The following is a 27603-nucleotide window of genomic DNA, read 5'->3' as shown; positions in this document are numbered from 1 at the left end:
GGAAAGGGATTGGAGCACCCTATCCCAGAAGCATTTGCAATATTGTTGGGTCCTTTGATATAAAGGACCCTTGAACCTCAGTCATCCCCTCAACCTTTTTGGGAGAGTGAGGAGTCATGCATGGCTAGGAGGAGGGGGCTCCTTGGCTCTCAATGCATCTTCCTTCTTTTTTTGGCCACCATGACCTCAATGAAGTGTTTAGATGTGAATATAATAGAGTTGGTTTAGTCAACAAAGAGTCTCGGTTGCTTGGCTCATGCTAACCTCCTCCCTCAAGACCCATAAGATCTATAGGATCGTTGTTATCTTTGCTCCTCCCCCATCTTCCACATGTCACAGCCGCGAGCCCTCTTCCAATTAATAGTGTTCCATGCCCAAATGGGGGTGAAGGCTACCACCTCCAACAGATATTGCAATGCAACAATTGGATGGAAATGGCTAACCATCTTAATCTTTTGAGCGTCTAAGAGGAATCTACGAGTAGTAAGGGTGGGTACATAGTGCCCGACGCTCGCTCGTGCGAGAGAAGGTGTAGACGGTGATGACTTACACAACACTTGGCGCCCGGGGTGTAGACGGTGATGACTTACACAACACTTGGCGCCCGGACGTCTTCCTTTGTGAACTCGTTAATTTTGTCAATGAGATTCCGCTTGGTGTGGCCTAGAGAGGTAGGCATTAACTAGTACTTGCTTTGGGACCTCTTGAGAGTTTTGTTAAGACACCATGTAAATCTGAAGCCTTCTAAGTTCTAAGTCTGAGGCCTGTGGATCTGCAGGCTGCTCAGTACTTTTGCGAATGCTTGTTTTGGATCACATACAAGAATATTTAAAACAAAGAGACGTGACTCTCGCAATGGCTAGCTTACGCAACCTTGACACACTATCGGCAAAGAGCGTTGTTCAGCATTGCAAATCATTGTGTATATTAGGGCGCATGCAACATAGAAAGACAAAGGTTTCTATCAGGAAATCACGAGTTTTGAAGATACCGATGCATCGCTGGTTTGCACCCTTAAAGTCGACTTTTCCTTCTCCCAGCTTAACGGAATATAGGCAGAACATTCGTCAAATTCTGGCTGCAAACCAACGCGATACTGAGCAAATTGCATCTTTAGATGACAGCGAAAATGAGGCAATTTGGAGACGTGTGGAGGACAACGATGGTTTCAAGAGGGGGAGGGATGATAACTGGGACACCGACAATGATGAGAAGATGCTGAAATTGATCGAGGGCTGTACAGATTTTTATCCAGTTGTAAGGTCTTACAGAAATGATTTGTGCACATTGGAGATCTGTGGTTGTGCTTCACGTTCACAAGTCCTCGCGGCAATGGCATCAGACGAGAGCTTTACTGCCGCTGCCAATCTTCTGATGGGCCGACAGTTGACTGTACTTCAGACTCTGATTCCCGGTAGCTCGGATGATCATAGTACAGTCTCAACAAAACTTGTAAGCTGTCAAATAGTAACTTTTGTGGTTTTTATGGCTCACATTCCCTCCTTTTTTGCACCTAAAAAGTGTCTTGCTTTCTCCTCTCAAACATGGTCCAGTCATGTTAGCGAAAAAATAAATTCTTATTCGTTTGCAGTTTGCACCCAGTCTTCTGGTTGTTGAATGCTCAAAGAAATTTTCATCACCAAAAGGAGTGTCTTCTCGGGAGTTTTTACGGAGGCTTTTTGAAACAGTCCAGATGCTGTTACTTTCAAAGTTTTATATCGAGTTCTATTCTCCTGGTACCGTGAGAGATATGAGCGCACTAGAGAAGGAGGAGATGGTGAGAAAGGACGACTTTATATCTATCTAGGCTTTTTGAGTTATATGAGGAGCTGCTTTCAGAATTATAACGCACTAAGATTGTTGCCATTTTATTATATGCTCGTGACTTTCCAATAGGCGGGGTTTGCTCTGTAGGTGGAAACTGCTTGCACTGTTGAGGGCTCAAACAAGACTGCCCTTGATGAAATTGGAAAAGCCATCTCCTTGTATGCTATCTCTTGTATCAAGGAAAATGCTGGTGGCAGTGCCTATCCACGTATTTTTGGGAAGCTCTGGAATAAAAATAGGTGGATTCCTAGTTCAGGAGCACCAGTGAGAATAACTGCACTTTCAGCCAAAGAGATTCAACGTTTTGCCGGAATTTTATCGGAGTCTGTGCGTTCATCAGAAAACACTGTCATAGAGAAAAGGACAGATCATCCTTGGTGGCCAGCTCCTGCCTCTTCAATTGTCATGATAAGAAGGTACTTGGACAATGCTTCGGAGTACTGGATCCATGAACACATGCCTATGCATAAGTTACACATAGATTTGAGTTTGATGGATGCAAAAGTGTCAGGAGGATATACAGTTTCTGGGCAAGTGGCAGAAGTTCTCCTGACACATGCACAGCTGGTAAGCTAAACGAGTTTTCCAGATTCTGCATTTGTGTAGATTTGTTCTGAGTAGGGGACATACTCGCTCATCTTTAATACACCAATTTGTTTTGGCTTGCTTTTTGCATAGGGGTAATCTTTTCATCGCATGGGTTAACTTGATGAATTTGCTCTAACGTAGGGGAGAGGCTATACATTAATCCTTCAAGTGGTAGGACACAACCTCCCCTCTAACATGCATGAGCTGTATCACCATGTCATGGAGCATAATGTAGACCTTAAAAGAAACCATACCGATTTTATTTAAAAAAAGCACCTTTGGGAGGGTTTCCCTCCTCACTCGTGGTGTCATTGTTCATTGATTGTTCCCCTTTTCAATATTGACTTCCCCTCCCCTCCTTATTTACCGCTCTCCCCATCCAGATAGTAAGTGCTTATCATCCCCCCCCCCCCCCCTTGCCCCCTTTGGATTAATGAGGTCCTCTTTCCTTTTCAACTCCTCCCCTGTCACCTCAACTAATGGAAATGGAAATTTTTGAGGATTGCTTTTTTTTTAATTGATTATTTGGTCTTTGTGCTTTTTTGATGCTACTTGAAGGATAAAGGCATAGCTGCAGTCCAGCAATGGATTGCTTGTGTATCCCATAGCTTCCAGTGACAGGCTTTGTTCTTGCTTTCCTGACTGAGAGTGAGAACACATTTTGGGGTGTTTTTGTAAGTAGCCCTTTCAGAGTGGGTGCTCCTACTAGCAGCCTTTTCAACATTCCATGAAAGGAAGCTCACAGGCTTTTCACTGACACAGTGGGAGCGCACAGGAATGCCTTCCCATCCCTTTCACCTGCATCAGCAGATGCACAGGCACAATTCTTGGTGGCACTGTGTCAATGCTTCAGAGCACTCTGTTGGAGATGGTGGATCAGCGGTTTGGTTAGTAGATCCCTCAGCGTATAGATCAGCAAGTGACCGCACTGCCATTCAGGATAAAGGCAAGCAGCCTGTGTCCCAGCACGAGGATCACTTGGATAGTAAACATGGATTCTCTGAACCATGTGATGCTTTCATGGCAGATACTCGATGCTACTGTGGTTCTCAGTCTTCCATATCATTGCAGGTGGATCAGCCAGGACTCTAGTACCGGGATTATCTTGGCATTAAGGGCGTGTCCTTTGCACCTCCAATTATTTTCGTACTAGACATTTCAATTTTATAGATATCTGCACCCTTCCAGTTGGAGCCATTGGACGCCCCATTGGCGTGCATCCTTTGTCAGGCCTTCCTATCAGCACCATTAGTCTTTACTCTCTGCCAGTTAGCATGCCTAGAGAGGCGACATATTTCCAAAATAGTTCACAGCAGCGAGAGAGAGGCCCATTGAAGCATTCCCAAACCTGGTCAAGTAACATCTGACCATGGAGGGGTTCCACTTCAAGCTAGAGTCCAAAATACCACGGGACAATCCTGCTAAACAACCCATAGGGGTTCAAGCTAGCGGCTCAACTGCCAGCTGTAGGCTTAGTAACGCTGGTATCATGGTACTTTGCTGGGCACTGAGCAGCTTTCTTTATACCAGAACCGGGTCTCCTAAACGTAGGTTGCATGCCCAAAGTAGCTCTACTTTACTTGGAGTCCATGCTTTACCCTAATAAGCTTTGCAAAATCCAAGAATAGCCCTTATATGAGGAGAGCATGAGGGAGGTGTACTTAGGATTAGGGCTGCCACATGGGCAGCATAATCAGACAAAAGAGTGGATATGGGGCTTCCACATGGGCAGCACACCTCAGGGCATACCTGGCAGTCTGGAGCGAGCATGGTGGACAGCAGTGGTACAGGAGGCTGTCAGCGATTGGCTGGAGCAGGATTGCGCAGAGATTCCAGGGTGGAACAGAGGCGATGATGTCAGCAGCCGTACGGATGCTTGCAGGTCGTGTACGGAGCTGGAGCAGGCCTCTTGGGGCAGGTACAAGGCCTGGACAGAGGCGGAATCGCTGCAGCAGGATTGCGCCTGATTTGGAGGATCTTTGGGCCTGATTTAGGGCTGGAAAGAAGCCTGTCTAGGGCTGGAGTGGCCTGGTCCACTGGCTGCGTGCCACATGGTTAAGCAGGACCTCAAAGATCGTGCCCCTTCCAGGTTGGTTCACAGACCAGACTGGTCGGCCATTTCGGTCCATTTTGGGGCCCTTCAAGGGCTATAAAAGGACACCCTCAAGGGGCATTTCTCATCCACTGCAGCAGCAGTTCAAGAGCTGATTGGAGCAGCACCAGCAGATACTTGGGCCTACATCCAGGAGGTCTAGAGGGAGCTAGGAGCTGCAGACATAGCTCAGGAACAGGCTGCACCCTTGGCTGTCTTCCAGGGCCATTGGATGGAAATCTATCCTGCTGGTTCTATATCTCTGTTGGAGCATTGTCTATTACTGGCTTGCACATATATGTTGAGCACATTAAGAAGTTTGATATATGTTGAGCACATTAAGAAGTTTTGGTTTCCACCCATAACACCACTGTGAGTTCTTGGGTTATTCTATCTTCCGCTGTGTGTACCCTCTGTCATGGGTATTTCTAACAATTTGAGCTCGGAAGGGGGCTCACAAGTGGTGGAGCTTGGAAGGCAAGGACCTTGCTGAAGGACGACCTTGATTCAAGGCTCTAGGGAATCGACTTCCACGACTGGATGATTGTACCCTTGTGAGGAGGAGGGTGACTCAGGTTCAGTCGTGTGTACAGAGTCTATTTTGGTTGTTACAGAATGGTTGATTGTTTGGTTGCTATGTCAGCAAAGAGGAGGAGGTTCCGGGGTAGGTGGTTCAAAGAATTCTGGTGGAGGCAGTGGGACTGGTGGAGGTGCTTTGGCACCTATGGTCACTGTTCATAGGACACCACGCCCTCGTCGACAATTCCAAATTTCTGAGAGACCGGGAAGGTGGACTGGACAAATTATCCTATCTGGAAGGTAAAGATCCGGAGTGATATTGTGGCCAGGAAGCTGTGGAAGATCATGATAGGAATGGATTTAGATGAGCTGCGGGTAATTTTATACTTCCTGTAGATCCAGATGAGCTTGAAGCATGGTTGAACAAGGATGCCCAGGCCCTTGCATTGATCATAGGGATGACGGCAGATGTGGTGATTCCTCACATCCAGATGGCAGACACGTCAAGCGAGGTGTGGGCCACTCTAAAGGACTTATATGAGATGGACAATACATCCCGGATCTTAGCTCTGAATCATCAATTGTTCAATATGAGCATGGATGAAGAAGATACGGTTCATGACCATGTCACTAAGGTGAAGGTGGTAAGAGATCAGCTGACCTCAGCTGGTTAGTGGGTGGACTCAAGCCAGTGGGCCTTGCTGGTTCTTGGGATGCATATTACATAGTTTGAAGGGCGTCGTTACGAGTTGTGACAACAAGAGAGAGGAACTGACCTCTGACTTTCAAGGAACTGGGTCCCTTATTGCTACAAGAGGAGGCTCGGGTGAAGCTTCATGAGAAAGGTGATGGTGAGGCGTTGCTGGCAAAGGATAAAGTCGGCAAAGGGAAGGGCAAGCCTAGCAGTGGCAAGCCCAAGAAGGATGACTCTGAGGACGAAGGGGACACGTCCGAAAACAAGAAAAAGAGGAAGCAGAAGAAGTGCTTCTATTGTGATATGCCTGGTCATTTTGCGAAGGATCGCAGAAAGGAGAAGGCTAATCAGAAGAACAAGAAGGGAGTCCAGTTCAGATTTAGGGGAGTTAGACACTGCCATTGTGGTACTCAATGGAGAATTATTCTTGGTGACATCTCCGTGTGTTACTGAGGTAAGTTATGTAGATGAAAAAGTCACAGTGAGGATGTCTAATATTGAGGTGTGGGTAGAAGAGGAGTCGGAAAGCTTTGTGAAGGTGAAGGATAGCACTGAGTGCTTTGACTCTTCTAGGTGCTTGGCTGATAGTATTGACATTAGGGAAGATTCGATGGAGTGGCCTAGGGTTTCAGGGTCAGATGGACGCTGTGGCTCAAAAGGGGGCATTACAAGAGTGCACATGGTAGTTGAATGTGCCTCTATAATCTGCATGGTTTGCTTTCAGAGCAAGCACACAGGCAGGACAATGTTTTGGTATGTACTCTTATGTCATTGATTAGCATGCCATGGGAAGAATCGGCTCTTAATCTCTCAAGAAATACAAGATTGGAAGGAATGTTCCTTCCTGGAAGGCAGAAGGGGAAGTTATGGGTGCTTCTGTGAGAAGTGCAGCGGAAATGAACGGAGAAGAGAGAGAGATAGCGCTCTTCACACACACACACTGAGAAGGAGAGAGAGGAGAGAGAAAAAGCACAAGAAAACTGCAAGTGATCTCTAGAGAAAACCCCGCTACAACTGGGGGAAGACTACAGAAACAACTGACTGCTCGAGAGCTCGGAACACACAGCTCAACAGCCAGGTGAATAGGGAGAATGAGGGAAGACTGCTCCACTACCCTGCTCCTCAGGTGATGCTGTGGGTTCTCTCTGCACCTCTGCCAGGGTCCACAAGATGCACTGCTGGAAGGACTGCTCCAGCTCCAGAAGATGGCAAATGAGGGGAGAGGGGAGGCACATATATAGCCCAGCTGCCCCCCTAGTTGGCCAGCATAGGGGGGCACCGACCAGCCAGCTCATGAAGGCCGACCCTCTGCCTCAGGGGCCGACCCCTACAGCCTGCTATATAGGTCTGTCCAGGCCCTAAATGAGGGCACACACCTCCCCAAAACAGGGGCTAGAGCTAGCCAAGGTGTCCGACCTGCAGGTTGGCCTACCCACTGCTCTACAGCCCACAAGGCCCTCTCTCTCTAAGGTGACATCAGGAGATGTTGACCTCCAACAGCTTCTTCATATCTCGGAAGCAGATTGTCGGAAGGTGATCATGGACAAGGTGCATTGAAGCTCAAAGAGTACCTACTTGAGAGGGAGGACAGGTTGAAGCAAACCCTGTGAGCATGGTGCTTGGAAGACTCCAGGCTGTTCACTCATTATGAGGGGGACAGTTGGAAGACGGTGGCATTTGGATTGCTCGAGTTCGAAGGTAGGAACATGACTGAAGGGGGTGGTGCCATCTGGTGCTACCTTGGATGGACCTGTGTACCAGCACGGTTTGCTTGTATTGAACTGGTCTTGGAGGAGTAGGAACCACTAGTGAAAAAGCCAAGAATCAACACCAACACCTACACCGGATTGTTCCAGAGGGCCTCAACACAGGAGAAAATGGAGCATCCTCATCGACGAGTTGGGATTAGGCCAAGATCTGTGGGTGAGAGGGGGTGTTGGAAAAGTCACCTTCCCATCTATGAACCGCCATATGAGGAGAGCATGGGGGAGGTGTACTTAGGGTTAGGGCTGCCACATGGGCAGCATATTGGCTGCCATGTGGGCAGCATAATCACAGACAAAAGAGTAGTATGGGGCTGCCACATCAGCAGCACACCTCAGAGCATACCTGGCAGTCAGGAGCCAGCATGGTGGACAGCAGTGGTACGGGATTGCCACATGGCTGTCAGCGATGGCTGGAGCAAGATTGCATAGAGATTCCAGAGTGGAACAGAGGCAATGATGTCGGCAGCTGTACAGATGCTTGCAGGTCGTGTACAAAGTTGGAGCAAGCTTCTTGTTGCTATTGCCTATATCTTCTCTCTCTTTCTCTCTCTTTCTCTCTCCTAAAGCTCATGCTGTTATTACATTTAATTCATGAGATTTAAGACTCAAGATCCTACGACAATCCTACAAGTTGAAAGGAACTAAGCTATGGATAGCTGAGGAACTTACAAGAGCTCAACTGAAGGTAAAGCAATGGAATTTGCCAAGGTTAAAGCTGCGAGGAAGGATGGAAAGTGGGCAATGTACCTTGGAGGAATAGCACTCATTAAGGAATTTAAATCAAAACCAAAAGACTCTTAGTCTTAAAATGATGTATGGTCGATCATATTTGTTTTTCCACGATATAATTTAGGCACTCTAAATAACAGGAGTTGCTTTTATGCACTCCTTGGGAGTTGCCAAAGCTGTTGTATTAGATGGATTTTCTATTGTCCCATAGACCTTTTGGTCTCTCGTGGACGTTAATTCTCTCTCTCTCTCTCTCTCTCTCTCTCTCTCTCTCTCTCTCCACCCTTGCCTCAATAGTACAAGACGCTGCCACCAGATCCTTTCCTACGACCCGATCCACATGGGCCCGAGATGGGAAGATGCCTCAAAACCCTTGGTTTGACGACGAATGTAGAGAGGTGCGAGCCCACCTCACATGGGACCGAGCGCTGGATTAGTTGACATCATCTGAGGCACAATAGATCTTCCGACGGTTGACACGCCGCAAGAGAGGGGCCTTCCTTACACAAGATGGATGAGATCATCATATCATTTCGAGGAGGAGACTCGACCACTGAATGGGGGCTTCTTTCGGAGGGGTAGGCAAGATTTTGGAGATATCATTTTACTCCAAATCACATCTTCAGTTTGAGGGCTATCATTGAGGAGGTGAAGTCCATACACCAGAAAGTCTACTCTTGCTTCATAGACTTTCCGAAGGCTTTTGACATTGTTGTGTGATCCCACATGATCAAGAGACTACATGAGATGCAGATCCCAAAGACTTTGATTTGAGGTATGATGAATCTATCAGAGGGAGTTCGTGCTCCAGGTAGTTTGTCGGATTAAGTTAAGAGCACGATAGGGAAACAGGGCTGCCCCCTCTCATCAACCTATTTCAGACTCTACATTGATGAGATGAGCCAGGTTAGGGTGTCCATGTGACCGAGGGCTATGAAGACCCCAGATTTTGCCCTTTTGTGGCATGTAACTAGAATCTAGTTAGGCATTTTGACAAGTGGCATGTTGCCAAGATTGAGAGCCATGAGCTCTTTGTAAAAATTACCCTCACGTATGAATTTGTATCTCAGCCTGCGTGTTGATTTTTTTTGTACTGAGAATTTCTTCAAGCAATAAAATTCCTTTGGGGGGGGGGTCCAGCCCGACAATTTGTCCTGGGCCTAGTGTGCTTGCATAGAGAGGGAGGGAGGGAGGGAGAGAGAGAGGGAGGGAGGGAGGGAGGGCACTGAGATCTACACTTTTGGGAGAGAGGGCAATTGACGACACATTTAGTTTCCTTGGTATCAGAGCGTGGCTTCACAACTATCTCAAGTTGTGACAGTCAAGTACTGACTGCGTGCAAAAATTCCACAGGAAACTGTGACATAAGCATTGATTTAGGGATGCTATCTGAAGTTTGCAAACACACTATTGCCCGGGTGATAATTGACGAACGTTGCATGGACTACTTCAGATTACAGGCTGCAAAGTAGATTGGAGACTAGTGCTTCTCTGTCACTTGGCCTCTTATGATCCGCCACGATCAGAATCAGGGAATGATGGGATACAGCCTATTCTACAGAGCCTTATTTGATAACATGGGGACGAATCTGAAATTTTCCTCTTCTTTCCATCCCCAAACAGATGGTCAAAGTGAAGTAGCAAATTCAACAGTGTTAGATATTTTAAAATGCTACGTGGCTGACCAAAAATCAGATTGGGAAAAGTACCTTCCACCAGTGGAGTTTGCATATAACAATACTGTCCACAGTTCCACAAGGAAAGGCCCATTTGAGGTCAGTTATGGAAAGGTGATTTTGCCACCTATACTGAGGACCAAAGACCAGATATTTCCAGATGATTACTCCAAACAACTTTCGGCCAGGTTCGGACAGCAAGAGAAAGGTCTCAAGAAAAGCATAAGAAGGCTGCAGATAAGCATAGGAGACAGCTAGATCTCAAGTGAGGGGATTGGGCACTTTTGAAGTTCGAAAAAGCCAGGCTCTACAAGCTTAAAGGCAAAGAGAAAGTGTATGCAAAGTTCTCTCCTAGGTATTATGGCCCTTTTAGGGTTTCATATGAGATTAATGAGGCTGCATATAGATTGGAACTGCGAGAGCATTAGGGGACTCACAATGCCTTTCACGTGAGTCTTCTAAAGCAATATCCATGGTTGGAGCCTACAGAACCCGTAACAGAAGATCCACTGGAAGTGGATGAGCTAGAGGAAGTCCTTAGCCAGAGCAGATTGTGGGCCCTAGGGCAAGGAATTTTACAGGTACCTTGTAAACTTCAAGAACTATTCAGCATTGAATGCCAAGTGGATGTGTCTTCTGATCATCCACAACTCCTGGATATTTACCAGGAAGCTTTTTAGTTGAGGTCAATTGAATAGAAGCCAAGGGAATGTCACAAGTCAAAGTTGTAAATGCTCCAAGTCAAAGTTTCAGTTGACCATTTATTTGATCACAATTATAGAGTTCTCCATTTATTTAATTATAGTCAAAGAGTTGTTTTCCCATTGGTCAAAGATACTTAACTCTGGTTAAGTAAGCCTAACCTGAGTTAGGGGACAGACTTAGCTTTAGCTAAGGAGGGTTGACTTCGGTCAACCAAGTTATTCCTGACTTGAGTCGGAGAGCTTTGGCTCTAATTAAGGCGCCTTACCCTTGGTCAAAGCCTCTTAATTACGGCCAAGAGGGTTGACCTCAGTCAACCAGTGTTTTCCTATGTTGTGTGCACATGTTTGCTTGGTGGGGATGCCAACAGAGACTAGGATTAGTCTAGAGATTATTTTTGCATGGAAGCACTAATGATTAATGGGTGCCATGGCTATGTACATGTGATTAATTGTTATAGGTACAAGAGAGTGGTTTAATACCAAAGTTTTATGGAGCCTAGCAAGTAGCCACGAGGGTGTCCATGTGACCAAGGGCTACAAAGACCCAGAGTTTACCCTTTTGTGGCATGTAACTAGAATCTTGTCAGGCATTGACAAGTGGCATGTTGCCAACATTGAGAGCCATGAGCTCTTTGTAAAAATTACCCTCATGTATGAATTTGTATCTCAGCCTAGGTGTTGACTTTTTTTTTTACTGGGAATTTCTTCAAGCAATAAAATTCATTCGGGGGGTCCAACCTGACAATTTGTCCTGGGCCCTAGCGTGCTTGCAAAGAGAGAGAGAGAGAGAGAGAGAGAGAGAGAGAGAGTCCTTCGCGGGGCGTCCAGCCCGACAATTTGTCCTGGGCCCTAGTGTGCTTGCAGAGAGAGAGAGAGAGATCGATCAACAAAATTATAGAGAGCGCTGAGATCTACTCTTGCGGGAGAGACGGCAATTGACGATGAATTTAGTTTGAGAGAGAGAAGAGATCCATGGTAGAGGAGGGCCATCATAAGGCAGATCTTGAAGAGTGTGTCCACAGATGGAAAGTGCAGATCTGGCCAGGGTTTCCAACAAGTAAAAGTCGGCAGTTTGGAAGGCCTAAGGGCATGAAGATCAGGCTGGAATACGTGCATGCCTGCCTGTGTCAGTGGCAGCCTGCCACGAGGCCAGGCAGGGCCAGCCAAAGTCTGGTAATGTGCCCTAGAGAGGGGCTTTATAGGCTGCTGCAAAAAGTTGGTTTGGGGGGGCTGTTTGAGTCGGCCAGGATGCCCCCCTGCTGGTCGTTCTTTTGTAGGGGATGAGCCCCTATAAAAGGGGCCATTTGGAGCCCCATTCCTCATCACTTGGAGCAGCCCTCAGACAGCAGATAGGAGCAGTAGTTAGGGCATCCTTGGGCCTTATCCAGGAGGTGAAGGAGACCTTGAAAGAGGCTGCAGAGTAAGCTTCAGGTGCTGCCCACCTAGGTTGGCTTTCCGGACAGCAAGGTGGAAGGGATCTTTGGACAGAGAGTCTAGATAAGCTCAAAGGAGCATGCGGGCTTAGAGATCTAGAAGCGCCAGGCATATAGTAGGAGGACATTTTGGTCATGTAGTGTGTCTAGTCTATGGACGGACAGAAATATATAAGTGTTTCTTCTATACTTGTCTTGGATGCAATGTCTGTTCGGCTTGCACACACCCATCTATGAGTGTGGAGTACACACAGTGAATGAAGTTTGATTCCGTAGTGAAACAATTCTGCGTGTAATTCTTGGGCTCATCTATCAGTCTTCCACTGGGGGGATATTCTCTAGTGGGATTTTCATTTTCTAACATCATCTACCTGAGGCGTAGAGCTACGTGGACATGCATTGGGGGTAGGCATCTGTTAATGAAGGTAGTACGTTAGCCCCTTCTTTCCACACCTTTCGTCTTTTCTTCCTCGAGGATAAGCTTGATAGCACGAACTATACCCATTGGAAGTTGAATATGAGGATATGGTTCATTCACAGGGAGATTGTTCATTGGATGGAAGCCTGAACATCCCAAGAGTTCTATATATTGGGATGCTGACCACAAGGATGCCTTCTAGGAGGAGCTTACGGACTGGGAGGAGGAAGGCTCATTCAGCATTGGTCTGGAAGATCACGATGGAGGTTTCTCTAGCTGTCAAACACTGAATAGGGCATATGAGGTATGGTCTAAAGTGGAGGATCTCTACGCAAGGGAGTCGACGATGCGAGCTGTCAATTTGCAGGGACAGCTATACAATCTTGAGTTCCTCACAGGGAGTACCATGTAGCCATTCTTGATGCAGGCTAAGGTCCTCCGTGATCAGCTGTAGCCCTCACATCTCTCCAGTTGGCGGTGCTCAACCTAACTAAGCTTCCACCACATTACGACATGGTTTCTTGAGCTTTGAGGTGCCAGGCCACAACAAGTCAATTGGACTTTGATGACTTGTACTCTCCTCTCCTTGAGAAGGAATCGGTTCTTGTCTCCTAGGGTAAGCTGCAAGTCACTCCAGGTGGTGAAGCACTTTTGACAGTGCATGAGACCAGAAGGTCTACGTGCTATGCTTCCGGAAAGAGAGGGAATATAGTGTGTCCCCCCCCTCCCCCCGTGTGCTCTCAGCTTTTCGGCCCCCTACCTACCTTCTTGCTCTCCTTCCTTTCCCTGCTCTTTGGTTAGCCTCCATTCGCCTCTTCATCCTCGCCATTTGCTCGTTTCAAGGCCGCCCCCTAGTAGGATATTTCTTGCGGTTTGTTGCAAGAGCTGGGAGCTCTTGAACCTGCCTGCACGTATAGGAGCCGCGCCTGTAGGCGCCATAGCTAGGTGCCTCCTTGCGCTCAGCCTTCGGGCTGCTTCTCATACAATTGCGACCTCAGTTGGGGGGCTTGCCAGTGCACCTGGCTAGCCTGTGACCTTTAGGAGAAGGTCTTGCTTGAAGTGACCTCTGCAGGAGATCCTCTCGAATGACCTGGTTGGTGTGTGGCCTGATCGGGATGGTGGGTGGGAGTACCGGAGGGGCATCTAAACTGTACTGAAAAGGAGGTATCCTATCGATGTGGAACCCTAGTCTCACAAACCATCTGTGAGTTTGTGCATACCAGCATCGCTCGTCTCCCTCTCCTACCAACCTCATGGAGGAATCGAGAGCCAACCATGGCAACCTCTGTCTCCCTGATGTGCAGTCCCCATATGATCTAACCCAATGTAGATATATAATGGTATGAAAGGCTGCATCTAGCTGGAGTGGAGAAGCACCAAACTTTGCCTGAATGATGTGGTGTGGTACAAACGGTTTCCCCCGGATCATCCGTGAGAGCATGAGGATCTGTAGGCGCTCCACCCGTATCCACTCTATCTCTGACATGTCAAGCCCCCAACAAGGACTGCCATACATATCGGCTAGTCGGAACTTGAGCTATCTTGAGTAGTGCCCTTGCAGTAGCTAAGTTTTGGGGCTGCTGGTTTGGGCATTGCAAGCTCCTCTCCCCTTCAGGAGGACAACGAGGCCTCGAGCTCCCGGGCTTCTCCCCGAGGTTGGGTTCTTGGTGTTTGAAGCCAGCCCACTACTCGGGTGCTTCAAGGGGTTTCTTGCTTTGCACGTTCAGGTCCATGTGAACAAGCTTTGACAGGCTCTCAGACCTTCGGAGGCCTCTCTTTCTTTTTTGCATCTTTTGGGGGTACAAAGCAGCCTTCCTATCTGTTCCCATTCCTTTTCTCAAGCAATAGTGAGCTTTTTCCTTGGATCAGGTGAGAAGGTTCTTGGCGGTGACTACTTGGTTGGCCAGAGGGGCTCAGATGGTAGCACCCTAGACTCCCCAAGCCATAAAAGTTCTTGTTTCGCCTAAGGACAAGCAACAGGTTAAGCAAGCAGTTCGATCACTTCAAGACAAAGCAATAGTGGACCGGATTGTGGACATCACTCCTTGAAGGAGATAGGATGGGATTGAATCCAGGCGAGCCTGGCACTAGGCAGTGACCACATCTAGGAGGTCAATATCTATGTGAGAGGCGTCTTCCTTCTTTAGCTGAGCTCTCCAACTTGGTCCTTGTGGAGCAAATTCTTCTATATCTTGGCCTGCATCTAATGTATTTTATTCCTTGGTACCACGGCTTCACGGTTGATGATATGGACTCTTCTCATCATGTCCCCTACTTCTCGATGATGCTCCGCTTCCCAAGGTTACTGTGAGAGTGCAGGTCCATTCTCCACTCTATTGGGAGGGCTTTCTGCACAGTGCTATTGTACCTCGGTTGAGGTTGATAGTAGAGCATCAGCCCTTGGTAGAGGAGATCATTTTTGAGACCCAGTGAGCTCATACAATGCATTGAGATCTTGGGGCTGCAAGGGTAGTGACTCCGCTACAAATAGATGGGACATCTGGCAAGTGATTGCAGGAGGGGATTGAGCAGAGCTCCTTCTCACCAGGAGCAGCCTTCAGACTCTAGGGGATGAGACTGTCTTCGATGTTTCAGAAGACCCCCCGATGGTAGAGATCTAGGACACACATGCTCCTATTTAGTAGCAAGATGTAGGAGCTCCCGCCGTCGCTGTTGCGGTGATCACTATCCCACTCACCGACCTCCCTCGCATTTTGGGTCAGGTATTAAAGGGTCTCAGGCACTTGCGCAGTAGCGCGGCACATGGGATTTGGATTCCACAACAGCCTTTGCTCCTCCAGTTCGCCCTCCCCCCCTTTTGTAGTCTCCTCTCCTACTCCCCTGCTATAACCACCGCCACTACGTGCCCCCGCCTTCCCGCTCTCCGCCAGCTTCTTCTCCCCCTTGCTTTGCAGCAAGTTAAGCAGCATCTCCCACCTCCTTCATCCCCCGTTCCTCCCCTAGGCCCGATTCGGTCTCCCAACCCTTGGGCAAGGGGGAGGCTGGTTCCCCCCCCCCCAAAGACCGCGGCTTCCTCTTCTCACCCTCTGCCCAGTTCCACCTAGGACAGCCTCTACAAGGTGCCAGGGACAGGGGCGTGTTTTCGAATCTTCCAAGTCCGAGGGCCAACCCTTGCTAAGGGAATTGTGGAGGCTTGGACCATGAAATTATCCTGAGGTTCCGGATGTGTATCCGCTGGCTTTAGAGGTGAGGTGCTGATTTTGCAGCTCCGAAAGGGGGGATCCAACGGTTTGGTTGGTTCTCGTAGTCGCCTTTTTTGGAGTTTCCATTTCACTTCTATGGGAGAAGAGCAGTGGACCCCATCTCTATTTGATTGTATGATGGGAGAGCAGATGTACCGCATGATGTAGCATTGGATGCGCTCGCAGGGGATAGACTTGTGGCAGTGCTTCAGCTTTCTATGGGCCCGGCTTTACAGTTGAGACAGTGGGCACAGGTTTGGCAGTAGCAGTGATCCGTTTGCTACCAGAGGTGGAGCACACGCATCCGACTTACTGGCAGCTTCAGCACTGTGCCGACAAGTTTGGGGTGGACGGTTCCTTCGTGATGTAGTGGGCACGGAAGGTGGGCATAGACTCGGTCATGCCCTTGGTGGATCAGCATTTGGCTGGCAACATGGCGGGGTTGGGTGGAAGGTTTTTTAGTCCTGTTATTCTCTACCATAGAACCTCCACACTAGAGGGCCTTCACATCGAGTGAGAAACCTTAGCCTCTTGCCTTTTCCCCTCTTTCCCTCTTGCTTCTCCTCTCTTTTGGTTTCATATGCATGTACTTATAGTAGCTTCACTCCAGTGTCTTATTCTCAGCATTGGTTCTTCTTACTTGTTCTTTTTTTAGCAAATCCGTTGATCTTTGTGTTTTTTGCCCTGTACTCATCCTCTTAATACATACTTGTGAAAAGTAAGACCGTCTATGAGTGAAGTGTGCTTTGAGCTATCCTTGGATCATAAGGATGATATTCAAAACAAGAAGTCTTACAGAAAGATTACAGGAACCTAGAAGAATTTGTAAAGTCAGGTGAAGATGTTGATGTCTGAAAAAAGAAAGAACAACATCTGTAACGATAAAATGGGGTAATGCAAGACTGTTACTTGCCAAATTGTGTTGTAACAGAAATGGGATCCACAGGCAGAATCTTCGCTGAATGTCTCTAAAGAATATCTCAAGAAGAGCTTAGCACAGTTAATGTAACATTCAGTCATGGAATTCGAATCTGAGTTCTTAGCCTGCATGGTAGTTGTGATTTGCCTGAAGTTGAGTAACTTATGTGGTTGTGGGTGAATTTGGAAGCTCTTTTTTTTTTCCCACAGAGAAGAACTTCCTAGTAATGCTTGAGATACGGAACCTCACTACATAGCTAAATTTGTTGTAAAAGATTTACTCCTCAGTCTGTGTTCTGTTTTTCAGGTATATGTGCTTGTGACGAGAACCATAATTGTCAGTTCTGTGATTCTACCCCTTTTTGATTTACACTTTATGATCTGAAATCTGAAAAGAAAAGAAGCAGCTCCTGGACACCGGCATCTCTGGCCTTGCCAAGGATGTTGGAGAGCAATATTGCAAAATTTTCACTGATTATTTTCTTGTGGTCAGGTGGATTTGGCTGGTGCACTGGACCTATATCAGGAGGACAGATTTACTCTTTTAGACAAAAAACTTCATACAGGGGCCGTGCTCGAGCTGCATCAGGTTTCCCGGAGTAAGGTGCTTTACCTCGTGCTGTCAGGTTTTCTGTTAAGATGAACAAGTGACTTGATTATGTATAATTCCATATTTGTTCCATCAATAGTGAAAACAATAAGTACCTCGTAAGGTTTCATCTGCAAGCAATTGCAAATTCACATCATGGGGGTTATTCACGGGTTACAAGTTGTCTTGCAGAATCCCTTGTCCAAATGTCTCTAGCCTTTACCTGTAAATTGATCTGAACATGTGGGCTCTTACAGATGGCTAAATTTCTAGAGAATGCAGCAATCATGAGTGTCATGGTAGGAGCTGGGATTTTCGCCTGGCTTGTGGCTGCTCGCCTGAGAGGGCCTCTTGGAATGCCTGGCAAGACGCCTGCTTCAAATTCTGTAGTGTTTGCAGGTCCTGTCTTGGAAATTGAACGATCTCAAACCGGCACAAAAGGAGATGTATGCCTTGCTTCCCAGATTTATGTGTGGTTTTTAAGAAATGAGTTTCTGCTGTGCTGATGAAAACATGAGCAGGGATTTTCAATAAAGCATGTAATTTTAAATTGAATAACAAGAGTCTCTTCTGCATTATATTATTTGCAGTCACTACTCCCAGTAAATGAACAGATACCTGCAAAAGATATGGAAGCTTTATGTGAGCTGGTTGTTTCAACAGTTGTGAAAGCTTTTGCCTGGACGGGTCGAATTCAAAGCAGTGTGGAAAAGGGTACTTGGATGGACACTCACGATGATGCGTTGAATGCTCCATTAGAGATGCGGAAAACAGAGACATTGTCTGGAACTCCTTATGTTGATACTGCTGAACATGAAAATGTTGTCTTGGAGACCAGTGTTGGGGAAGAAACAGACGAGCTGTCTATGTTAAAGCCTGCAGGTGCAGAAAAACTTCAAGCTGAGGATGAAGTGCAGAGACACAATGGTCATAACAAAAAGGAGTTATTGCGCTACCAGGTAAGCATAAATTCTCGTTCCATAAAAAAATTAGCAAGCTAGTTGAAAATAATGCATAGAGGTTATCGAGGGGCTGGATTAATTATGGAGAGAGAGAGAGAGAGAGAGAGTAATGTTCTTGGAAGGCCTCATGGGCCTATGAGACAAAGTATACACCAAAAAAGAGTAGCTACTACATCTCTGAGTATCAGAGAGTCAAGGAGTGCACATGGCATCTCAGCTCAAAGTTATTATAGTACACCACTATGTTCTAGTGGCCTTCATTACATCAGTTTAAGATTGAGAGTCTTTGGGTTTGGATTTGAAATCCCTGCCAATCTCGGCAGACAGCCCATTTGCCCGCTTTACGCGCCTCCTTCACTTTAGTGAGTTTGGTGTTCCTTTGTTTGAGCTGGGTCGGAGTAAGCTCCTCATATATCCATATCCTTGTATCCTTCAGCTTGTGTGTTTGTCTGAGAATCTTAACTTTTGCTGCCCTCTCTTTGAAATAAACCTGCACTTGTGTCCCCTTTTGAGTGATACAGCTTATATAATTTTCATCCCACTCAACTTGTGGTATTTCCTTTTTGAGACGTGATTTTTTCGTCTTTTGTGTATCCCTCCTTGTCACCAAGGCAGCCAAGGCAATCATCTTGCGGTACAATAGCTTCATGCTCTTTTACTTCCACCTAAAGATCCGCTCTATTTACTTAGGTGTTGGCATCGACATCCATTTCTTGCCTGATTGAGCTCACTTGATTAGTGATCGTCTCCTTGACTGTGGAGACAAGCATTGGTGCTGGTGGAGATGTATTGTATTTGCGTATGACAATGATTTCCTACTTTCCACTACTCTCCATAACCTGCAGTTTCATCCCAAGGGCTGCAGGCTGAAGCTTGAGCTCTCTGATTTCTTGTTGCAACAAGTAGTAAATTTGCTCCTGTGTGTTATTCTCAAGCTGAGGTAACATGAACTTGGAAGGGCCAGTCGGCATTTTCCCTTTAAAGGACCGGCAATTGTAAATAATCTACATTGCGCTTTATGTATATTGTCAAGTTGACTCGTCATCGGTGAGGGTGATTTGTGTGACTAGGTGGGTCTAAAGGCCTAGGTCTAGGTGTTCCTAATTATGAATTGTGCCTAGGGGGGAATGGTTTAAAGGAATCCCAAGTAGGGGTAAAAAGGGACATGTAACTATGGCCTTACAAAATGGACATGCCAAAATACTTTTCTGGTTTATAATTGGCAATATTTGATATTTTAGCCATCCTAGGCTCTACCGTACGTATCCTAGTCTCAGGCCCCATAGGAGTTTTTCCTTTTTCTTCCCTAGATAGTCTCGCAGATATACTTAGAACCATCCTTCTAAGTTCAGACTGCCCTACATTAGCCTGTAATTGCTCAGTCAAATTTTATTTTAAGGCATCCTCTGACAAAGCAATCCTAGCTGACAATGTATGGGTCGCAGGGCGCAACATTGTTGTGTTGGCCGGACTCCCAATTTTACAGGATCCACCCGTGAGGCTTCTTCCTCAAGTTCCATTGCAATCTCCTTTCCATTATCCATAAAGTCTTAACTCTTGAACTCAAAAAGTTTAACCTTGCTTGGGTTTATTTGGTTTTGGTTTTTTTTTCCTTACAATGAAACCTTTAAGGCTTCTTCCTCAAGTTCCATTGCAATCGCTTTTCCATTATCCATAAAGTCTTAACTCCTGAAAGTCAAAAAGTTTGACCCTACTTGGGTTGGTTTATTTGGTTTTAGTTTTGGTTTTTTAACACTGAAATCTTAACATACATAAACCAAATCCCTTTTTCACAACTATACAGGCATAACCCAAAATGATCACATCCACTAAACCAATATCCTTTCCCTATGCTAGGGAAATATCTGCAACCTTGAAATACCGCAAACACGAAAACCCTGCAGCTCCAAAATTATCGCAAAAGCTTAAAATTGTACTAAGAACCAAGGGGACCCCAAAATTCGAACAATCTAAATACAAGGCTTCCTGGTTAAGACTCTTGCGTAAAGATAGTTAGGATTGACAGAAACTCCTGATCGATGCCTTCAAATAACCTATTTACCACAGCTTGTGCCTTGCACAATCACCTTCACCTCTATGGTGATAAACCCTTCGGAGAGTATCTTCAACTCCTCTACCAACTCAAGTAACTTCTTGTCAACGAGCTCACAAACCTCCTTGCTGAACTGAAATAGCAAGACGACAACACCACGTCGCATGAGAACTAGACGACCCACAAAATTTGCGCAAATCCAATGCACTCCGTTTCCGCTCGTCATCAGAAAACTCCACACAAGAACATGCTTCCCATCAAATCATCTGAGCACTTTAGTTGACGAATGACTTGCTACGTTGCTTCAATCTGCTTGTCTTTAAGGATCGCTTGATGTAAGGAAAACTGGGGCGCTTGAGGGCAATGTGCGTAATTCAATTAGCAAGGCTACTGCAAACAGTGGTGGAGCTCTGTTGCTTTGGCACATAGAGAATTTTGCATGGTGCACTATTTTATGACAAACTGCAATATAACAAGGTGGAGTGATTGAGCTTGAAAGAGAGTCTTGCCTCGTAGAGCGACGTTTTCCTTGACCTACAATTCTATAGGTGATTACATACAAGACGCTTAGAAGACTTCTGTGATGCAAAGATTGTGTAACACTGTTCTCTGCTTATGTCGTTTTCCATTGATGATCAGTTTGACGAAGTCAACAAATGGACTGCTTCTCTAGGAAGTGGCAATGACCAGCAGAGAGCTCAAAGGTGCACGTGGGCAAAATGCTATACAAACATAGACGAACCTTGCTTGAAACTGGAATATCACGGTTGATTGCATCAAATAGTCCCCAGCTATGTTCTCCCAAAACTCGTGTCCGATACAGATCCCTACATTGATTCACCAGTTTTTTTTTTTTTTTGCAGAACCCCCAAACTCCCTAGATGGACCTAGATTGCCGTTGGATGACAGACCGTAGTTCAAATGCCATAGAGGGCTGTTTGCACAAATGGATGAAGCATTCGCCATTTGTGAAAGTAGAAATGACATGAAGAAAATCCGCGAGGCCACTCATATGTTTACGGAGGTAGTGGATAGGTGGTGCATCAAAGTACAAAAGGATAATGTGGCATCAGCTACTTGGGAAGGGTTCAAGAAAGAGTTTAGAAAACACTTCTCACCTCTTGACGAAGCATCTCGAGCTTGGGATAAATATAGGCACCTTCGTTAGAGGAATTTGTCCAAGAGGAAAGGCCAATAGCCTTTGAAAGCAAGAATCTTTGTCTCTCTCAATGAAATTAGTTAAATAATAAATTAGAGTTGTACGTTATTATTCATGCTTTGAAAGCATGGAGGCATTATTTGTATGGTTCATAGTTTTACGTGGATGTGGACCGCGATACTCTGAAGTATTTTTGTAAAGCAATCTGACTTGAGTGGCCGCCAAGCTAGGGGGTAGAGCTCATGCATGAGTTTAATGTGAAGATTTGGTACCGAAGAGGAAAGGAGAACAAGGTTGCTGATGCGTTGTGACACATTATGCATAATATGAGTTTCACTGTATTAGAGAATGTTCTGATGACCGAGATTAGGGAAACTTAGAAAGTGGACGAGTTTATTAAGAGCCTTTGGCCTAAGGCTCATGTGATTAAACCCGAAAAATAGATGATTTGGCATCTAGGAAAGACCAAACTTATGCTGATATATCATAGTAAATGGTATGATAAAACGCAATGGCAAGGTAGTTGTACCTACTCAGGATGATCTTAGGCAAAGGGGCATCAACTGTAGCCCATGTGCAGGACATCCGAGTGTCGAGAAGACACACGACCTCCTGAAGTGAGATTTCTTTTGGCCAACGATGAAAAGCATATTCATAAATATGTGACGCGATGTTTCTTGTGTCAAGTAAGTAAGACAAAGCGAATGAAGCCACCTGGCCTTTTACAACCCTTGGAGATACCATTAGGAGATGGCATACTATTTCCATGGACTTTATTGTTGGCCTGCCTGCGACACAGGGTAGATATGATTCAATCCTTGTGGTGGTTCACCGTCTTACCAAGATGACTCACTTCATTTTGACGAGGGAGTCTATTAGTGCCCCACAAGTTGTGGACTTGTTTATTAAGCATATGTTTTGTTTGCTTGAACTACTCAGATCCATAGGATCGAACAAGGATGTTCATTTTTGGACTGTAGTGTTTGAAGCACGTTCGGAATGAATAGTGGAACGGATGGTTAAATATAAATAGTTAACAAAACTTTAGAGGATATGCTCAGCGCATATGCATCATTGAGGCAACATACATGAGACAAGTGGTTACCATTATTAGACTTTGCCTACAATGATAGAAAATATTCCTTTATAGGATAGAGTCCATTCGAATTGAATTATGGTTACAGACCAACAATTCCAACCACGGTTGGGATACCTCAGAAAGTGCATAGTGCCGCGAACTATGTTGTTCAGATGCGGGAGATGCTAGCACTTGCGAGAGCTAACATCCACTAAGTTATGGATAGAGTTAAGGCATATGCAGATGAAAATAGATCTTTGAGAGAATTTAAGGAGGAGAAAAAGCTTTTCTCAGAATTCCTTCACACTCCAAGTCTTTGACTGCCAGAGAGTGTGCTAAGTTGTCACCCTGATATTGTAGGCGGTGGCTATTCTTAAAAGAATAGCTTTTAAGAATAGCCAAGGTGGCATATAGATTGGAACTACCGTAGGGTTGTAAGGTATACCCATTGTTTCATGTTTCTCATTTAAAATAGTTTTTGCACCCAAATTACTTACTAATCGAGGATGTTGTTTTAGTTCAGGAGAGAGAGGATAATGCAAGGCACAAACCAACATGAATTTTGGACCGAGGAACAAGCAAGTACGCAATCAGAAGATATCAACATCGTTGTTTGGATGGCATGGTTTACCTCTATGTGAGACGACCGGGGAATCGGTATACCAGATGCGGAGAGCATTCCCAATTATCATCATCGAGGACGTTGATGCCTGAAGAGGGAAGAAATGTTATGCTCAAGCTAAGGTAACATGACCTTGGAAGGGTTAGTTGGCACTTTTCCTTTAGAGGACCGACAATTGTAAATAATATATGGTCAAAGGGACTCAATGTCAAGTCCATCAGTGAGGGTGATTTGCGTGACTAATTGGGTCTAAAGGCCTACTTCTAGGCGTTCCTAATTATGAATTGTGCCTAGGGAAAAATGGTTTAAACGAATCCCAAGTAAGGGTAAAAAGAAAACATCTAAGTGCAACCTTACAAAATGGTGAAGCAACGTATTGATCTGGATTGGACGTGAGTTTTGGCAAAACATGGCGGGGAGGTTATTTAATGGAATCACTCGTAATATACCAGTTTCAAGCAGGGTTCATCTATGTTAGTGTATCGCTATGGATCTGAGATGATCTTCTACTTTATGTATGTCTTAGCATAGGGGGTAGGTGTTGATAGGGCTGCAATGGTCGAGTACGAGGGCTTGCTTATTGGAGAGGAGATGGCAAATGTCTTCTTGGGAAACTCCATAATTCATGCAGACCCCCAAGTTGGGCCAGGGGTTCAGTCCAATCTGGGGTGGTAATGTGACCCAAAAAAAGAGGCTAGAGTGATACGCGAACCTGTGAACAGGACTGAAGAGGAAATGTGGACTGCAAAACTGAATAGGTACCTTGCAAACTGAACTGAGAGAGCTTGGAAGTGGTGCGGCAAACTGGGAGCTGGGAGCTGCTGCAGTAGTGGTGGCGCAACGACCTAGGGGCTTGCCTGCCCGCAATGCGTCCTACAAGATACCTGTGACGACCTGACGTGATGCCTACTTGCACGCCCAGTTGCTGAGGCAGGAAGGGGGTGGTGGTGATGAAGATGATGATGACCATCCACAAGAGGCTGGATACGACCTAGGGGGCCAAAGAATTGTGTTTCAATAGTAGCAAACAAGGTTTTTGAGGTGGAAGAAAACTTACTGGTTACTGATGGTGGTTTCTATGCTGTTGTGAAGTCGCCTCCTATTTTCCATGACCTTAGCAGTGTAAGTGCCCATTGCATTTGCATGATCTTAATGAAGGAGGAATCGAGCAATGAAGTGTATCTGGCTGAAAATGCATGCTGCTTTCAAACTGTCAAGGATCTCATCTATGTGTGGGATTGAAAACCTACTCTTGATCTTCATCTTCTTTAGTGCTCTATAATTGACACACATCTTCCAAGGCCTATTCTTCGTGAAAGAGAGTAACTGAGTGCATAGGGACCAAGGTTGAGGGGGCAGGGCATGACCATGTGCCACCCTTCCACGTAAGAGGACCTGTTGGATGTGGCTGGCTGTATGCATATGAAGTGTTAGCTGTGGTACCCTCGTGAAAGGTGCCACCACCATCGTAGGATGGTTGCTCACTTGCTCTCTCATGTTTCATATTAATGGTCAGATTGTAAAACACCTCCCCGTGCTAGAAAGGAAACAAGGACCCATGCTCAACTTGAGCTGTTTTTGACCATAGAACATCCACAAAATCTCGACTACCAGTAGAAGAGTTGTACATTCAATAGAACTGAAACCGTTGAGATTGGTCACTATTCAGAGTGATGATCCATTGGATCCATGTCCTTAGAAAATTTATCATTGGTCTGGAGGCTCCTTTAGACTATCGCCATAAGATAGAAGTACTGGATTGCCTAGGACCTATTTACTAAGCTGTTTGGTTGGCCTTCACATGAAGGTCTAGGAATGGCTTGTATGCATTTTTTTAAAAATTGTGTTGCCTATGATTTATTGAAGAATGTAGCTAAGATTACACAAAAGATCCTATAAAAAATTAGTGTGGACTGCCTTTCACAAGGGGGGACAAGATTGATAGTTGACATGTAGAGCATGCTGCAAACAGACTATCAACAATAAAATCTGAAGGGACTTTAACGCTATCTGAACTTGGTCATGACTTGGGAGGGTACTGTATCTGCTTCAGAGTAGGGCATGAGTTAGATATGAATTAGCTGGAGACAAGGCCGTTCTTGCTGAATTGTTGATCAAAGGCATTGCGACTCCGTGACAAGGCAAAAAAGTTGAGAGCTGCTTGATTTGCTAGGAAAGGAGGATGCTCCAGATAACTTTGGAAGTAAAAGGGGTGGCGGGGTTCATATGTTTTGTGTGTATGCAAACATGCATGTGCATGCATGAGTGTGTGCGCGCGTGTGCGTGTGTGTGTGTGTGTGAGAGAGAGAGAGAGAGAGAGAGAGAGAGAGAGAGATCTTAGTGATTATTTATTCTTGCAAGCTTTTATAAAGGTCGTACTTTCAAGAGATGGAAATCTCTTGGGTTTTCAACCACTGAATCGAGAAGCTGTCTCTTCATGGGCCATGATGCCTTTTGCCAAGATTCTACACGAAGGACAAAAGCTCTCCCCAGGTATGCTTCCATTGAACTCACACTTTGTTTATTAATTCTGTAAAGGAGGTGATCTACATGCTGGAATCCACTTTTACAGGCATTTGGGAGCGGCCATTGAAGTATAAGGGACCTCCAGCAGATGCAGTGGTGTTAGAGCTGTGTATCTTAGATGATCCTGTGTCACCATTTGTTTCTGCCAGGCCATTTCCTACCTAGAGAAATGGTAATGGAATTCATTTATGAAAATTTTGGGTGCATAGTTCAGAATCTGAGCTTGGTTGGTTTGTTATTTTTGTGCCTCTTAAAAAGATTCAGATTCCCTCCACTTCGTTCATATTCCCTTCTCTCTGCCAGGCAAACTCATCTGTTGTGTAGTTTTGAATTGCGGGAGACTCTCTCTCTCTCTCTTTCTCCATGTGCATGCCTTTTTTTGGGGGGGAGGGGGAAAGTCTGAATTTGGATTAGCATGGATAGCCATCAAATTTTTGAAGACCTGGAATATCTTTTGTGAAATTTGCCATTAAGAAATTCATTTTACTTTTATATGGTATCACATTGTGAGCAGCAGCACAGAAGTGCCCTTTGTGGGTCCACAATATAGATTTTGGGACAAAATACAGGCCTGCTATTTCTATTCACATTCGCAAGGAGTGTGTCCATGTGCTTCCTTGATGAAATTCTTGATAGATGGTCTGCTCTTACTATCAGAATCTGAGGAGTCTAGTTTAAGGCAGACTGTTGATGAGGTTGCAATGAGCTTTAAGTAATATATCATTTTTATTTCATATACACCTGAAATAGAAGACAGCAGGGGCAGCTCCACGTGTCAACAAGGCAGGTCCAAGGGCCCCAAATCTGCTGTGACCTGAATCGTGCCTGCTCCATACACTGCAGCCCCCGAACTTGTGTTGTACCCTACGCAGCTACTGGCATCTGCAGTCCTGGAACTGGCTGGATCCTCCATGACACCCTGGTAGAAGATGTGGCCCTGATACGTGTCTACCCTCCTCCTAGGCTAGCCTGACTTAATAATGTACATCAGGAGATGTTAAACTCTAACAATGTCGTACTTCTGATGCTACTTTTGATACATTTTTAGAAACTCAAAGGACCAATTTTGTGGCAGGCAGGTATCTTTCCAAGTTCCAACCAATTCAATGATCATGAAAGAAGCATGCATTATTTTCTTGGCATGCGTAGAGCCTGTTAGCTGGCAGGACTGGAGTGTGGCATGTCCTTCTAAATATTTCATTGTGCTCTTGTACTCGTGATTTGGTTATGACTCATGAGCCTCCTAAAAAGCCTTCTCTATTCTAGGAAGATCCTCAGATTGAACTCCTTCCCCTGTTTGTCTACCACAAGGAAGCTCCAAAAACTGTTAAGCCAGCAGGTAGTGCTTTCCTTTTTGTTGAATAGAATATATTGCCACTCATCATTAACATTAACTCAGTGTGAATAAAGGAAAACGTGCTTACAACCTCAAGAACAACGGCCCCTTCTCAACCAGAGAATGTGATCCTCTCTTACTTAGCTGGAAGGAAAGACTCCAGTGCCTGCTGTCTAATATGTGCTTTTAGAAGCACCCTTCATGAAACATTTGGCAGAATTGAAAGCACTAAAAGAGGGAGCATCTCTGCTAGCTAAGCGAATTAGCTTCCATCGTAGGCAGTGAAGCAAGACAATCACTAAGAACACTCCTGTCAAGATAAACCAAACTTTGCAGGCTTTCTGCGTCAATGTGCAGTCATCTTGGTCTTACCTTTCTGCTTGCAGCTCCAGAGCCACAATCAAAACATCACCATTGTAGCAGATTGAACGGGCTTACAATTTGCAATGAGCCACCAAATACCCATATCAAATTACCCCATGGTAATTAGGATTCCAAACTTGGCATGTCATAAACTTCAACCTTTACCAAACAAGTGTGCACACAATATCATTTTTAACTCGATGGAAAAGAAAAATGTACTAAAATAGGACAAAAATTTAAAAATGTGCTTATGTAATCTAACCTCAGCTATGTTTAAGTATGGGTCATTAGAATCGTCATCATCTATGTACATATGATGGGACGTATGTGTATATACGTCTTGTACAC

General features: G+C 45.5%; 1 protein-coding gene across 1 annotated transcript; it reads left to right on the top strand.

Moving 5' to 3' along the window:
* Positions 1 to 776: 776 nt before the first annotated feature.
* On the top strand, positions 777 to 26117 carry LOC147885368 (deneddylase). Its single transcript, XM_087396033.1, has 8 exons — positions 777 to 1452; positions 1592 to 1777; positions 1915 to 2394; positions 17061 to 17171; positions 17414 to 17602; positions 17747 to 18115; positions 25403 to 25523; positions 25603 to 26117. Exons 1-8 carry the CDS (start codon positions 799 to 801, stop codon positions 25719 to 25721), a joined length of 2229 nt encoding a protein of 742 aa, XP_087252159.1. The 5' UTR covers positions 777 to 798; the 3' UTR covers positions 25722 to 26117.
* Positions 26118 to 27603: the final 1486 nt, after the last annotated feature.

The sequence above is a fragment of the Dipteris shenzhenensis genome, chromosome 25, assembly GCF_047967505.1.
Source record: "Dipteris shenzhenensis isolate YYH24624 ecotype China chromosome 25, Dip_SZ_1.0, whole genome shotgun sequence".
Classification (NCBI taxonomy): domain Eukaryota; kingdom Viridiplantae; phylum Streptophyta; class Polypodiopsida; order Gleicheniales; family Dipteridaceae; genus Dipteris; species Dipteris shenzhenensis.
Note: the sequence above shows the minus strand (reverse complement) of the source record. Positions and strands in the feature narration are given on the sequence as shown.

Excerpts from the sequence above, each read along its gene's own strand:
- LOC147885368 (XM_087396033.1), top strand. The coding sequence starts at position 799 with ATGCTTGTTTTGGATCACATACAAGAATATTTAAAACAAAGAGACGTG. Across the intron at positions 2,395-17,060 it reads TCCTGACACATGCACAGCTG|GTGGATTTGGCTGGTGCACT; the intron begins GTAAGCTAAACG and ends TCTTGTGGTCAG. Across the intron at positions 18,116-25,402 it reads AGGAGTTATTGCGCTACCAG|GTCGTACTTTCAAGAGATGG; the intron begins GTAAGCATAAAT and ends GCTTTTATAAAG.